The sequence below is a fragment of the Panthera leo genome, chromosome D2 (genome assembly GCF_018350215.1).
Source record: "Panthera leo isolate Ple1 chromosome D2, P.leo_Ple1_pat1.1, whole genome shotgun sequence".
In the NCBI taxonomy this organism is placed as follows: domain Eukaryota; kingdom Metazoa; phylum Chordata; class Mammalia; order Carnivora; family Felidae; genus Panthera; species Panthera leo.
The window spans coordinates 70014911-70027635 of NC_056689.1; the positions used below are offsets into that span (position 1 = coordinate 70014911).

At 48.6% G+C, this 12725-nt stretch overlaps 1 protein-coding gene across 1 annotated transcript in view; it reads left to right on the forward strand.

Moving 5' to 3' along the window:
- The first annotated feature begins 3913 nt into the window (after positions 1-3913).
- HABP2 (hyaluronan binding protein 2) overlaps positions 3914-12725 on the forward strand; it is a 32783-nt gene continuing 23971 nt past the window's right edge. Inside the window, exon 1 of the mRNA XM_042908933.1 lies at positions 3914-4007. Coding sequence (XP_042764867.1) covers positions 3939-4007 — 69 coding nt within the window. The 5' untranslated portion in view covers positions 3914-3938. The remainder of the gene's footprint in view (positions 4008-12725) is intronic.

Genomic DNA, 12725 nt, shown 5'->3' on the forward strand with positions numbered 1-12725 from the left:
GTCTCCATAGGGGCCCCTTCGAGTTGTGCAATGCTCTGGCTGTATCCCGTCACTTTCTCCGGGATCGGTTTTGTAAATCGTGTTTTATTGGAACACAGCCCCGCTCACTGGCATAAACATTCTCTGCGGCTGCTTCGGTGACACGGCGGCAGGACCCAGCAGTCACGACAGAAATGCACGGTCAGAAAAAAACTAACATATCCGTTATCTGGTCCTTTCGGGAAAAGGTTGCTGACCCCTGTCCGAGAAGGAACACGTGAGATAAAGGTCCCCTCCGTGAAGGGGTTCATTCCTTCCCTGGGCTGGAGACTAGACTCACTGAACACGGGGCCCTTTCATCTCAGAGGGTCTGGGGGGCTCAGCAAGTTTCATCCCACAAAAAGACGTTAGTGATATCGAAGCCAGCGTGCTCTGCAAATCTACTCTATGGGGGCCACTGAGTTAAGTAAGCACCTTCCCTCTGTGCTCTCATGTGCACCTCTCAGTAATGCCATGAAGTGGCAACTATATTTTCCCTACTTTACAGATGAGGAAACTGAGGCCCGGAGAGCGTAAATGACTGGCTCAAAGCCCCACAGCGGGGATATGTGGGCAGAGTGGGGGCTCTCCCAGGTCTGTTTTGAGTCCCAGCTGCTGTTCACAGGTACTCCTCTAGGCTGCCGCCCGCCCCCCATACTACACCCCCCCCCACCCCATGCTGAAGGCCCAGCGGGAAGAAGAAGACTGTTGTTACATAAATACAAATAAACACAGAACAGGTTGGTTCAGACCCGCTGGTTGCTGTATAAAAACAATCCCTAACCAGTACATCAAAGAGTGGGTCTCTGGCAAGGTCACCGCGAAGAAGTCTTTTCTTAGGGTGGCGGAATCAGCCCACGGAGAACCAGAGTCCCAAGGCACCCCCCCCCCCAAGGCAGGATAGGGGCTCTCTCCAGTGGGATGGAACCCAACTCTTGAGAAAACGCCACCCAGAACTCGGACAGAATAGATTGACCCGATCGCATCAGACACCCACACAGGAATGAGGGCTAAAGGCTCTGTGTTTGAATTTAAAAACAAAAAAACAAAAAACCCAGAGATCCCAGGGAGGTCCGTTCCAACTCCCCAGATACAGACATATTACACGATAAGCTAACCCTTTTGTCTTCCTCAATTCAAAGGACTACACATTTTTTTAGAGAATTCTCTCCTTTAGGGCCATGTGCCGAAATGTATTCAATTCCACACTGTTGTGATAACAGAGCCTTGGGGAAATAGACAATATGTGGGAGGCCTGCAGTGATTACACGGGGAGCAAAATTGCTCAATTTTTGCTTGAGATAAAGGGGAGACTACACGTCAGGGAAATTAATCCGTATTAAAAAGATGAACCACAAGCGTGCTGAGGTCACTTCCTGTTGACCCAGGAAGAGAAGCTTCTGGTTTTCTGAGACTCCACAAGATCAGAGGGTCACGAGTTCACACAAGGCTGTGGAGGGGAAAAGAGACACCTGCATCACTGCACTGATTCGGTGATTTGACTTGCCTAAAAATGTCTATTTCTACTTATAACCGACTGTGCAGGTGCCGTGAGGTCTGCAGTTTAAACGTGGAAAACAGCAGACCCCCCAGTGCTCTGCCTCTTTGGTTCTTGCTCTGTGGTCAGAGAACCATCAGCAGTGGCCTCAGCGCCACACGGGTGACCCACCCAGCAAACATCCCCCACCCGCAAGGATTTCTGGTCCGTCACCTTGTTTTATTCTTTTTCACACTTATCACTAACCAAAAATTGACTTAGGCAACGTGTGCCCCTTGAGAGCGAAGTTCTCTCTGCCTGTCCCGTCCCTGCTTTGCCAATGCCTGGCTCACGGCAGATCACTGGTGCATGTTCGATGGATATTAATGTAGTCTTCGTGAACAAGTTGAAGGGTGTTTGAAATTTCACAAATACTTTAGTTTCTCACATCGAGCTGGTTATGCTATTGGAGGTGTCCTGATTATAAAGTATCCAACTGTCACTTTAGGGGCCCCTAGGTGGCTCAGCCAGACAAGCGACTGACTTCAGCTCGGGTCGTGATCTCGCGGTTCGTGGGTTCGTGCCCCGTGTCGGGATGCAGCTGTGCTGACAGCTTGGAGCCTGGAGCCTACTTCGGGTTCTGTGTCTCCCTCTCTCTCTCTCTCTCTCTGCCCCTCCCCTGCTCATGCTCTGTCTGTCTCTCTGTCTTTCAAAAGTAAATAAACATTAAAAAAATATAAATAAATGAGTAAGTGAGTAAATAAATAAATAAATAAATAAATAAAGGATCCCACTGTCACTTTACTAAAGCGGTTATTCATCTAAGATATACGAACATCTACCATGGGCCAGGCAAGTGCCAGGTATCTATCTATGCCAGGAATCCAATGGCCAGCAAAAGAGAACGCCTGTCTTAGGAGCTTTCGGTCTGGTGGGAACAGTGGGCAACAAAGGTCCGTGAAATAGTAATACAGGCCCGCAGTCATGACCCTGGTTAGCGCTATAAAGGAAAAACATACGGAGGCCTTCTGAAGAAGTCATGTCTGTGCTGAGACCAGAAAGATGCATTGACTGGGTGAGTTAACCAAGCAAACTTGCTCAAGAGCGATGAGGGTTGGAGTTAAGAACAGAGTCAGGGTGGGAGTGAAGATTAGGGGAACACTGGGATGGGTTCAGAGAACTTTCCAGAAAAAGGGACTGGTGTGTACATGTGTCATAGAGGTCAGGTGGATATTGACCAGGAGCGAGTTGATGGCTGCCTGAAATGGAGAGAAAATAAGTGGAGAAAAGAAGACAAATTTGGAGTTATTTAGGAGGTAAAAACGATAGGACTCGGTTTGTCCTTCAAGGACGTCTGGTGGTTGAGGCATTGACTTTGGCCTTATCCGGGGCTGGTACCCATGGGGCCCTTCACGGCTGGCAACCTGTCTCCCAAAGGTGGAAGCAGCCACTGAGCGGTCCTGCGTGTGCCAAATAGGTTACGGCATATGGGTGAGCAGGAGCCCCGAGCGAGCGCCCGCCTCAGCTGGCGGCAAGGTTTCAGAACCCGGATGCCGGCCCCGGGCAGGAGGATTCCCAGAGCCCTCACATAGATTACTGTGGGCAGTCAGGTGATTACAAGAGCTCAAGATGATGCTTATTAAAGAAATCAATAAGCGTGTTCCTGAGAACCCATGCTTGAGAGGTAACGTTGCTTTATGGAACCTTACCTGGAACCAGGGTAGCTAAATACAGAACACAGGGAGGACTGGCCCCGGATATGAGCATCACGGTTTCTTCACCCTCTTGATCAAAGAAAGACTCCAAGGAAAAGAGGAAAAAAAAATAATTAAAAAGCAGAAAACCTGATGTAATGAGATTTAAAAGAAAACTTTTGAAGCCAACAAGCAACCATGGGCAATGCTTCAAAGGGCCCAGGATCAATGTTTGTCAATAGCAGTTTTGCATCCTTTATCTTTCATGAATAGAGAGTGTGATGTTGTTAGGAGCCCGTCCATGCCTTAATTCTGTTTAGAGATTTGATGAATCAGAACTCCGTTAACATTCTGTCTGAATCAGCGACGGCAAAGGCCTGTAGCGGAAGCCTTACCCGACCGGGGCTTTTATCCCGTGCGTGGGACGGTAGTTAACTATCAGCCCTTCCGCATCGAACACTCGGCAGCCCCCCGGGGGTGCACCCAGGGGCTGGGGCTCTTTAACCCTGCCACTTCCTTTGGATACTTTCTCCCCAGAAAAGAAACCACCCCATGACTCAGCCCAGCTCCAAAGTGGCCATTTGTTTAATCAAGATAGTTGGTTTGCAAAACATTAAACAGTATTCGATGCCTAGTTAATAATTGGCATCCTTTGTTCTTGAGTCCTTGGGGACATGTTCCCCCCGTAAAGGCATAGACAGCAAAAGAAATTGTGTGTCGAGCAAAACAAGAGGGCTTCAACTGCACATATGCTCGCCAGAATGTGTCATCTCCATATTATGCTGGTAACAGCTCTGGTGGGAAAGGCAGCCATCGGGGTAAGTGTCCTTTTCAAATGTCCGTAGTTGAGAGGCTGAGGTTATGAGGCGGACCCGGGTTCGACCCAGGTTCAAGCACCTGGGCCGGGAGTGACTAGAAACTTGGGTTGTAAAAGGCACGTGTTGTCAATCTGAATACATCCTGATTGTAAGAGTCAATGCAGGCCTGTAATGTTAGTTGCTGTCGAGAAGCCAAGTCCATGAACCCACGTAACTGACTCGAGCCCTCGGAGCAGAGTCTCCGTGAGCACCTTGCCACTAAGGGGACCGGGGCGAGCAAATCTGCCAAGACGAGGGGCTCGGAGAACCCTTTGGCATGGATCTCCGAGAACCCTTCGAGAAGCCATTAAAAGCTACAGACTCTCTTTGCACGTGTGGACAGAGGTCCAGTTTTCTGGCCATCCGAGGCAACAGTAGGGGAGGAACCCCTGTGATTCGGCTCGAGAGGGGAATCCTGTCCGTTGCGTATGATTCTGGTTTTACTTAGGTGGATGAGTTTTGGAGAGGTGCTTCGTGGGTAGCATTTTTCTCCCTTGTCCCTAGCAGATGGGACAAGGAGGGTCAGCAGGGGCCCAAGGGAGGTGGTGGCGAGCAGGGAGAGGAAATGCCATCCGCGGGTCTTACGTGGGGACTGTGGGCATTTGGAAGCAGATGGGCGGTGGAGATGTCGGCCCCTGCTGTGTGCCTTTGTAGTTCCAGAGTGCCAGCTGGATCTCTGTGGGCACAGGAGAGGGGCCATCAACACAAACAGAGCCTCCTGGGGTTCCCTACCAGATGTGGTTTGAGGCATGATCATGGGTTTTGGAGCCAGCGCTTTGACTCACAGCTTTGCCACATTCTAGCTGTGGAATATTGGGCAAAACATAATCACGCTGAGCCTCAGTTTCCCCTACTGCAAACCAAGTGACAGATAATCTGTCACAGATTTGGGGAGGGCCACGGCTGATTGGATGAAGCAATGCATTGGCTGTCAATAAATGTTAGCTCTTTCCCCTTTAAATTTCCAGAATGAATACGACATCTCTATAAGGGGAGGCTGGGTGGCTCAGTCGGTTAAGTGTCTGACTTCAGCTCCGGTCGTGATCTCACAGCCTGTGAGTTCAAGCCCCGCATTGGGCCCTGTGCTGACGGCTCAGAGCCTGGAGCCTGCTTCAGATTCTGTGTCTCTCTCTTTCTGCCCCACCCCCATTTGCTCTCGTTCTCTCCCTCTCTCTCTCTCTCCAAAATAAATAAACATAAAAAAAATTAAATCAGAGAATGCACCCCTTTGGGGGGGCAGGTAGAGAAGAATCAAGGGATGACAACAGAAAGAGCAGTCATAACCCCTTTATCTTATTAAATACCTTTGCATTTTATTTCCCATTCTATTCCATAGAGCTTTCCCTGTAGGCAGCAGATTAAATTTCAGATTTTCTCATTAGATGCTTCAAAACCAAGAGCTTCTCCTCCCCTTTCGGTAAACTTTCCTCAGACACCTTCCTTCGGCCCATATTAAGCTGTCAAGTGACTCACCTCTGAGAGAATTTTCTTTCACCAGTGATGACTGGTATATGTGTGCTGTGGCTGCAGTTACAAATTTTCAGGCCCCTACATCATTTGATTGCTTGGTGGATGTCTGGGGACAAGACCCAGCAGAAATACCATAGGTCTAGAGGAAGAGGTGGAAATTATCAGAGGCCCACAAGGGGCCCAGAGAAAGTACCAGTCGGAAAGAATTAGATCCTAAAGTTTGCAGGCAAGGAGAGAGTTGATGCAGTCTGTTTGAAGTTCACACAACGGTAATGGTCCCAAAAACTCCCTTTGGTGCAAGCCCCAGTGAATTTTTAGGGTTAGCAATGAAATTATAAGTCAATAATGGATAAAAGAGAAAATATGAGAGATAGCCTTCGGGCAATGAGCTTAGTCAGTTCCAAAGAGAGGATTCAGGGCTTTGGAATGTTTTCTTACCCCAGATGTGTGCCAGACAGGTGGTCGGGAAGGCGGCTTGCGTTCCACGGGCCAGTCCACAGACATCCAGGGGAAAGTGGCCAACTCGCTCAGATGCTTTGGAGAGTGCAGGGGCATCATCGAGGGGAGGGAGCCACACAGCCAGATGGGCTGGGCAGTCTCTTCCACCCCACGTAGCTAAAAATAATCACCAACTGTTATCATTTAATGAGAAATCCTGTGGGCCAGGTTCTTTCTTTACAGTGGATCGGTTCGTCTCTGGGAGGACCCTAAGAAGTAGGTAGTGTCATTGTTCCCATTTTACAGGTGGGAAGATGGACAGCTTGGCCTCTAGTCAAGCCGAGCTCTACCCTACAGGCTGCTGTCCACTGTCTGGATGAGGTCTTTCGCCTGGACTCTGGCTGAAGATGAGATTTCTTCCATCCACAGAGCTTCAGGGACATGGTCCTCTGTGTAGGGGCAGGAAGCTCTTAGTCCAGGGGTTTGTTTGCTGGTTGGGGTGCAGCGATCTCCATGTGCCCCTGGAACTTTAAAGAAAAGTGGTCACAGGATCTACAATCACTATCCATTGGAAGGATGTGTGGACACTCTCCCATGAATTTAGGTCATGCAGCAAACCCTATAATGAGTTCTCCATGGGCTCATCTCTAACTTAGATTTTTATTCAGATATCCGTGATCCAAAGAGGTATTGGACAAATGTTATTGTCATGGACACCAGAAATTCATTCGAAGTGCCTTCCTGGCCTGAGCTAGAGTTGGTTTTCCTGAATGAACACCTGTCTCCAGCACAGCCTTGTACTGTTGCCCCTGTGCTATGGATGAGAAACGCACCCAGAGATGTTCAACTAACTTCCCAGCCAGGACCGAGGCTCAGATCTGTCCCACTCCTTGCCTGTTACAGGAGACCCACTCAACTGTATCAAGGATGTGCACCGTGCCCAGGGCTCAAAAATCGCTTCTTGCTGTGGTTCTTGACCACTGGGCTCAGCCATAATGGAATTTGACCTTCTCCAGGGTCAGAAGCCAGAGGACAAGGCTTGGCAGGCCATTCCTAGAGAGGACAGAAGACAATGGCTTTTCTCTCCCCAGCAATGCACCTTATAATTAAAACACATGTTTGCTCCCATGTCTAGACTCCTTAAACCCTCGAATTTAAACTCAACAACTCTAGAACTCTCGTATCCTCCCAGGTAGAGCACCACAGAAAGTTTTGAAGGGACCCGAATCTGCAAACTGGCAACTTGGGGGTCCATTCTGCTCACAGACTGAGTTTTCTTTAGGGGGTAGAAGGTCAGCCGAAGAGTATTTTAATTTTCTTTCAATTGTTTGGCAACATTTGCAAATCAGAACACTTCACATAGAAGCACAAATCCCCAGCTTTTCTTGAAAACCAGACATTTTATTTTTTTTTATTTTTTATTATTATTTTTTACGTTTTTATTATTTTTATTTTTTTGAGACAGAGAGAGAGACAGAGTGTGAGCCGGAGGGGCAGAGAGAGAGGGAGACACAGAATCCGAAGCAAGATCCAGGCTCAGAGCTGTGAGCACGGAGCCTGTAAGCGGGGCTCGAACCCATGAACCATGAGATCATGACCTGAGCCGAAGTCGGACGCTGAACTGACTGAGCCACCCAGGCACTCCCAAACCAGACATTTTAGTAACATGGGGCTCACGTACCTGCTTGGCACCAACCAGATGAAGGGCTACCATTCCCAGTTTCAGAAGAAACTTGAGCGCCCCCCCCCCCCCCCCCCCTGCCGAATCCATAGGCCCTACCACTCTCTACCATTGATACTCTTTTGCTGGATGGATTTACATTATCGGCCAGGTTCTAAGTTGGAGAGAGAGACAGAGACAGCCCGGCTTGTCTGTTATTATGCAGAAACACTATGGATGTTGAAGGATTGGAGCCTGTTTTGGATGGTCAAGTAACTGGGTTCAGCGTCTGATTAATTTCAGCGTTCACATCTGCAGAGCCCCCGGGACCGAACTAGGCCTTTGATGGGAAAGTAAGAGCCACCCCTTTCTAAGCCTCAAGGTTCCAGAATATCCAAGTCTCCTTCAGGCCCAGGAAGGACATCACTCCCTCTTGCTGGAACCACAGAGTCTTAAGGAAAAGAGAGGGACTGAAGTTCACTGGGACTTCTTACAGATTTTTTTTACACAAAACTGATCCAAAGCACAATTCCAACTCATTAGCTTTGGCGGTATATGCTGGTATTTAGGGAAATCAGGTCGCGGGAAATCACATGTGTATATAGGCACAGATATATTTATATTTTAAATTCATTAAGGTTCCCTAAATGCAAAAGGAATTCTGCTGTCACAGAGAAACAGCATGGCAGAATATTCGGCAGCCGGGATTTTAAATAAAACATGCTTTTTCTTCATAATTAATATAACAAGGTTTTCTGGCTTAGGACTTGGCAAAGATCCCAGGAAAAATAAGGGGGTGGACTGGTGTGACCCGACAAACAAGTTCCATGAAGAGTTTATGCTTAGCGAGCTCTCCTTACTCTTGCCCATGATTTGCGAGGGGGGAAAAAAAAGAAAAGAAAAGCAAAGAAAAACTCAAACTCTCTGACAACAGTAGCTAATAATCATAATCATAGCACAACCATTTATTAAGTCTCTATCATATGTCAGATACTGTGTGCCTAATGTTTATTACTTCATTCCCAAGTGCCCAATGGCTTGGGCACCCATATCATTCTTATTTGACAAATAAGAAACTAAGCTACAGAAAAGCTAAGGAATCTGTCCAAGATGGCCACCCCCGAAGGCTACAGAATGGGGATTCAAACCCAGGTCTGCCCTAAAGCCCAAACCGGTTTCTTAATGTGTTTGTTAAACAGAGTTACCTTTTCTCTAGCTCAACAGATTTGTTTTTAAAGGAAATTGTCACGACTATATTGGGGAAAAAAAAAAATCAAAGAAAATGACGTCACTGAATTCTAACTGGCTACACTTGCCACCCAAATGCTCAGAGCCTGAAGCCTGCTTTCTCCTTGTTGGAAGGGGAGGCTAGCAAGAGGTAGAGAGGATAGAGACTTACCAGCAGCACCCAGTTCTCCTTTGTGATGGGTTTGGAAGGGTTTATGGTGAAATTGGGAAGGGAGTGACCGTCTTACGCTGTGCCTGATGTCAGGTCATGCCCTGGGGAGCACCAGCTGAATCGGCTTGGGGACCACCGGTTCCGCACCAAAGGAAGCACGGAAGTGAAGGCAGCTTCAGGATCATGCCCACGTGGCAGAGGCCTCAGACCCATCTCGCTCTTTTGTCTTGTTTGTTCATTTGCCTTTCCAAAGGCCTTCCACTTGCACTATAGCCAGAAAGGCGTGTGTTCCTGCACCCAGAAAGGCGTGTGTTTATCCCTCATCCTCAATCCTCCCCAATTCTTTGCAAAAGCTGCACTCCCCACGAGCAGCCATATGCCCTGGAATAAAACATGAGGGTACGGACATTTTTACTTTTACAATCGGGGAAGCTGAGGCACAGAGCGACTCAACAACTTGTGCAAAGAGGAGAGATCAGCCCAGGGTCTCCCTTGGCCAGGAGCTTCATGCCTAAGGCAGGTATAATCAAAGCGAGCCTGAGGGCAAAGTCACCTGGGTACTGGTTCAGAATTCATGTTCTGGGCCCACTCCAGGCCCATGGACGCACGATATCTGTGTATAGGGCCCAGGAACCTGAATTTGTTTATTATTTATTTATTTACTATTAGCGAGAGAGCGTGCCAGGGAGGGTCGGAGAGAGAGGGAGAGAGCAATTCCAAGCAGGTTCCGCGCTGCCAGCGTAGAGCCCTATGTGGGGCTCAATCCATGAACCGTGAGATTGGGACCTGAGCAAGTGACCAAGACTCGGACACCTAACTGACTGAGCCACCCAGGCGCCTCAGGAAACTGAATTTTTACCAAGTTCTCCAGAAATGAATGGCAAATGCCATGGACGTCGTCTACTCTGCCCCATCCCATCTCTGCTTGTCACGTGAAGCTACATTCCAGCCCTCAGTCACCTGGGCAGAGGCCTGAATGGGCTCTAAAGCTCTGAGCGTTAAAGTAGAAAAGTAGAAAGGCTACTCAGGGGATTGACAGAGCAAGGAGATCTGGCCTCGAGTCCCTCCCTTGCCCCAGTCAGTTCATGTCCTTACAGGAACACTCCATCCCCCTGGGCCTTACCCCTCTGTACATGAAGAGTCCAGACCCGCTCCTCTCCACAATGCACCCTTGCTCGTCACTATGGTCCTGCTTCACCCAGGCTCCCGAGAAGGAAGCCACCCACACAGACCGCGGGCCAATGCTTTCTTCTTTGCCTGCCATATTTGCCCCGCTGAAGCCTTCCCTCCTTGCCCTGAGGTTCAGATTAAAGCAAAGCCACAGCGAACCCTGCCCATCCTGAGACAGCCCTGTGTGGTGTACGTGCAAAAGCAAGAAAGGCAAGATTCCTTGCGACTAGAAAAGGACTGAATGGCACCACTCTATACCTGTCAGGATGGCCAGAATGTTCTTAAATGGAAAGCAACCAGTGTTGATGAGGATGTGAAAGAATTGGAACGCTCATGCACTGTTGGTGGGAATATAAAATGGTGCGGCCACTATGGAGCACAGGATGGTGCTTCCTCAGAAAGTTAAACATAGAACTACCCTAAGACCCAGAAAATTCCACTCCTAGGTATAACCCAGAAAAATGGAAAGCAGGGACTGGAACAGATATTTATACACCCATGTGCATGGCAACTTATTCACAATAGCCAAAAGATGTAAACAACCCAAGCGTCCCTCAACAGATGAATGGATAAACAAAATGGATAGACAATGGAAATCTACTCAGACTGAAAAGGAATGAAAGTTTGGTATATGCTACCACATGGATGAACCTTGAGAACGTTATGCCTAGTGAAATAAATCCAGCCACAGAAGGATAAATATTGTGATTCCACACATATGAAGTACCTAGAATAGGCAAATTCAGAGCCAGAAAATAGAACACAGGTTACTCGGGTACCGATCAGGGGAGGGCGGGGAGTGAGGAGAAAGTTATTATCTAATGGCTACACACTTTCTGTTGGGGATGATGAAAACGTTTCGGGTAAAGATAGTGTGGGATGGTTACACAACAATGTTCGTGTAACTAATGCCAGTGAATGGTACACTTGCAAATGGTTAAAATTAAAAATATTGTATTGCGTGGATTTTATCACAGTTTTTGGGGGGAAAGGACTACGTGGCTTTGCACAACTATGAATTTCATCATAGTTTGTCTGCAGCCAGAGCCGCAGTGGGGGGATGGTATGGGGCAATACTTGGGTTGGTGACGGGAACACGGACAACCTCTGTCCTCTGTCGCCACCACATCTCACCCTGACCTTGAGCTCTTTGTCCAACAGTGAGGACTGGCCTGCTGAACGCTGCACTCTTGTCTTTGGCCCACCCTTTTAGGCCAGTGACTTCAGCTTCACTTGGTCACGGGGCAGAGTTATCTCCCACCCAACTGCCCTTGGGAATAACTCGGCTTCTCCGTGTTGATCCACAACCAGCTCATGGTAGAACATCCAAGGAGGAAGGGATGGAGGGATTAGAGTCCCAATCTTTCTTTATTTTGAGAGAGACGGAGTGCGCGTGCGAGTGGGTGGGTGGGGGGGGCAGAGAAAGAGGGAGAGAGAGAGAGAAAATCTGCAGCAGCCTCCACATCGTCAGCGCGGAGCTCAACACAGGGTGGGGGCTCCATCCCACAAACCTTGAGATCATGACCTGAGCCGACATCAAGAGTTGGACACTTCACCGGCTGAGCCACCCAGGTGGCCTTAGAGTCCCAATTTTCTGTTGTTGGTTGGTTCATGCTAAGCCAAGCTTCTGGCCCCAGAGGACAGGTCTTGCACCACATCTCCCCTCTTCTGCGTCCCAATCCTCTGAGACCAGTTTCCACCAGCTAATTCCTGGGATTCGCCAACTCAGACTGTTAGCCTCTGCCTTCTTGTTTTCCACAAGATTTAGAATTCTGAAAGGCAGAGGAAGAACCTGAGCTGCAATAATCTAGATTAAAGATGAAATCTCGAGAAAGCTTAAACTCGATTAAAGAGAGGACAAAATGGATTAGACTCCCATGCTCTTCACCCCCGGGGAGATTACGCTGTAAATCAGTAAGACTCAGAGACAATAGCCTTCTCTCTGCCCTCCCTGTCTTTCCCCCTAACAAACCTTAGCCTAGAAGACACTAGAAGATACTAGAAGCTGCTATTTTATCCCTGTTGAGACAAGGAACAGAAGCGGCAAAAGAAGCAGGCAGCGGCTTGCACACCCCCCTGATCTGAGTGGAGATGTTTGTTGAGATGCGTTGGCTACCGTGGCCTGGCCGAGGCTCGAGCTGACTTTTGTACCTTCCACAGCTGTCGCTGGTGCCTAGCAGTCCTCTCTCTGTCCTACCAGGCCTGGACAGGCCTTTCATAAAGCTTTCCAAGGACAGAGGTCTGATTTCACAACCCGCCTCTTGTAGAATTCGGTAGCACTTCTGTTTCTTTCTCCTCCAGTCTTCCGTTAAAGCGTATGATTGCCACGCTCTCCTCAGCCCGCATAGCGACGGAGGTCAAGGGCAAGGGCTCCGGTGGAAGACTGGCTCCATTCTATCCTGGCTGCAGCAATTTACTAGCTGAGTTACTGTGGGCAACTTCACCTCTGGGAACCGGTTTGCTCACCTCTAAAATAGACACAGTGATAGTACCTCCGTGATCAAGCATCGTGTGCCGCCAACGAGACAGAATGCATGTAAAA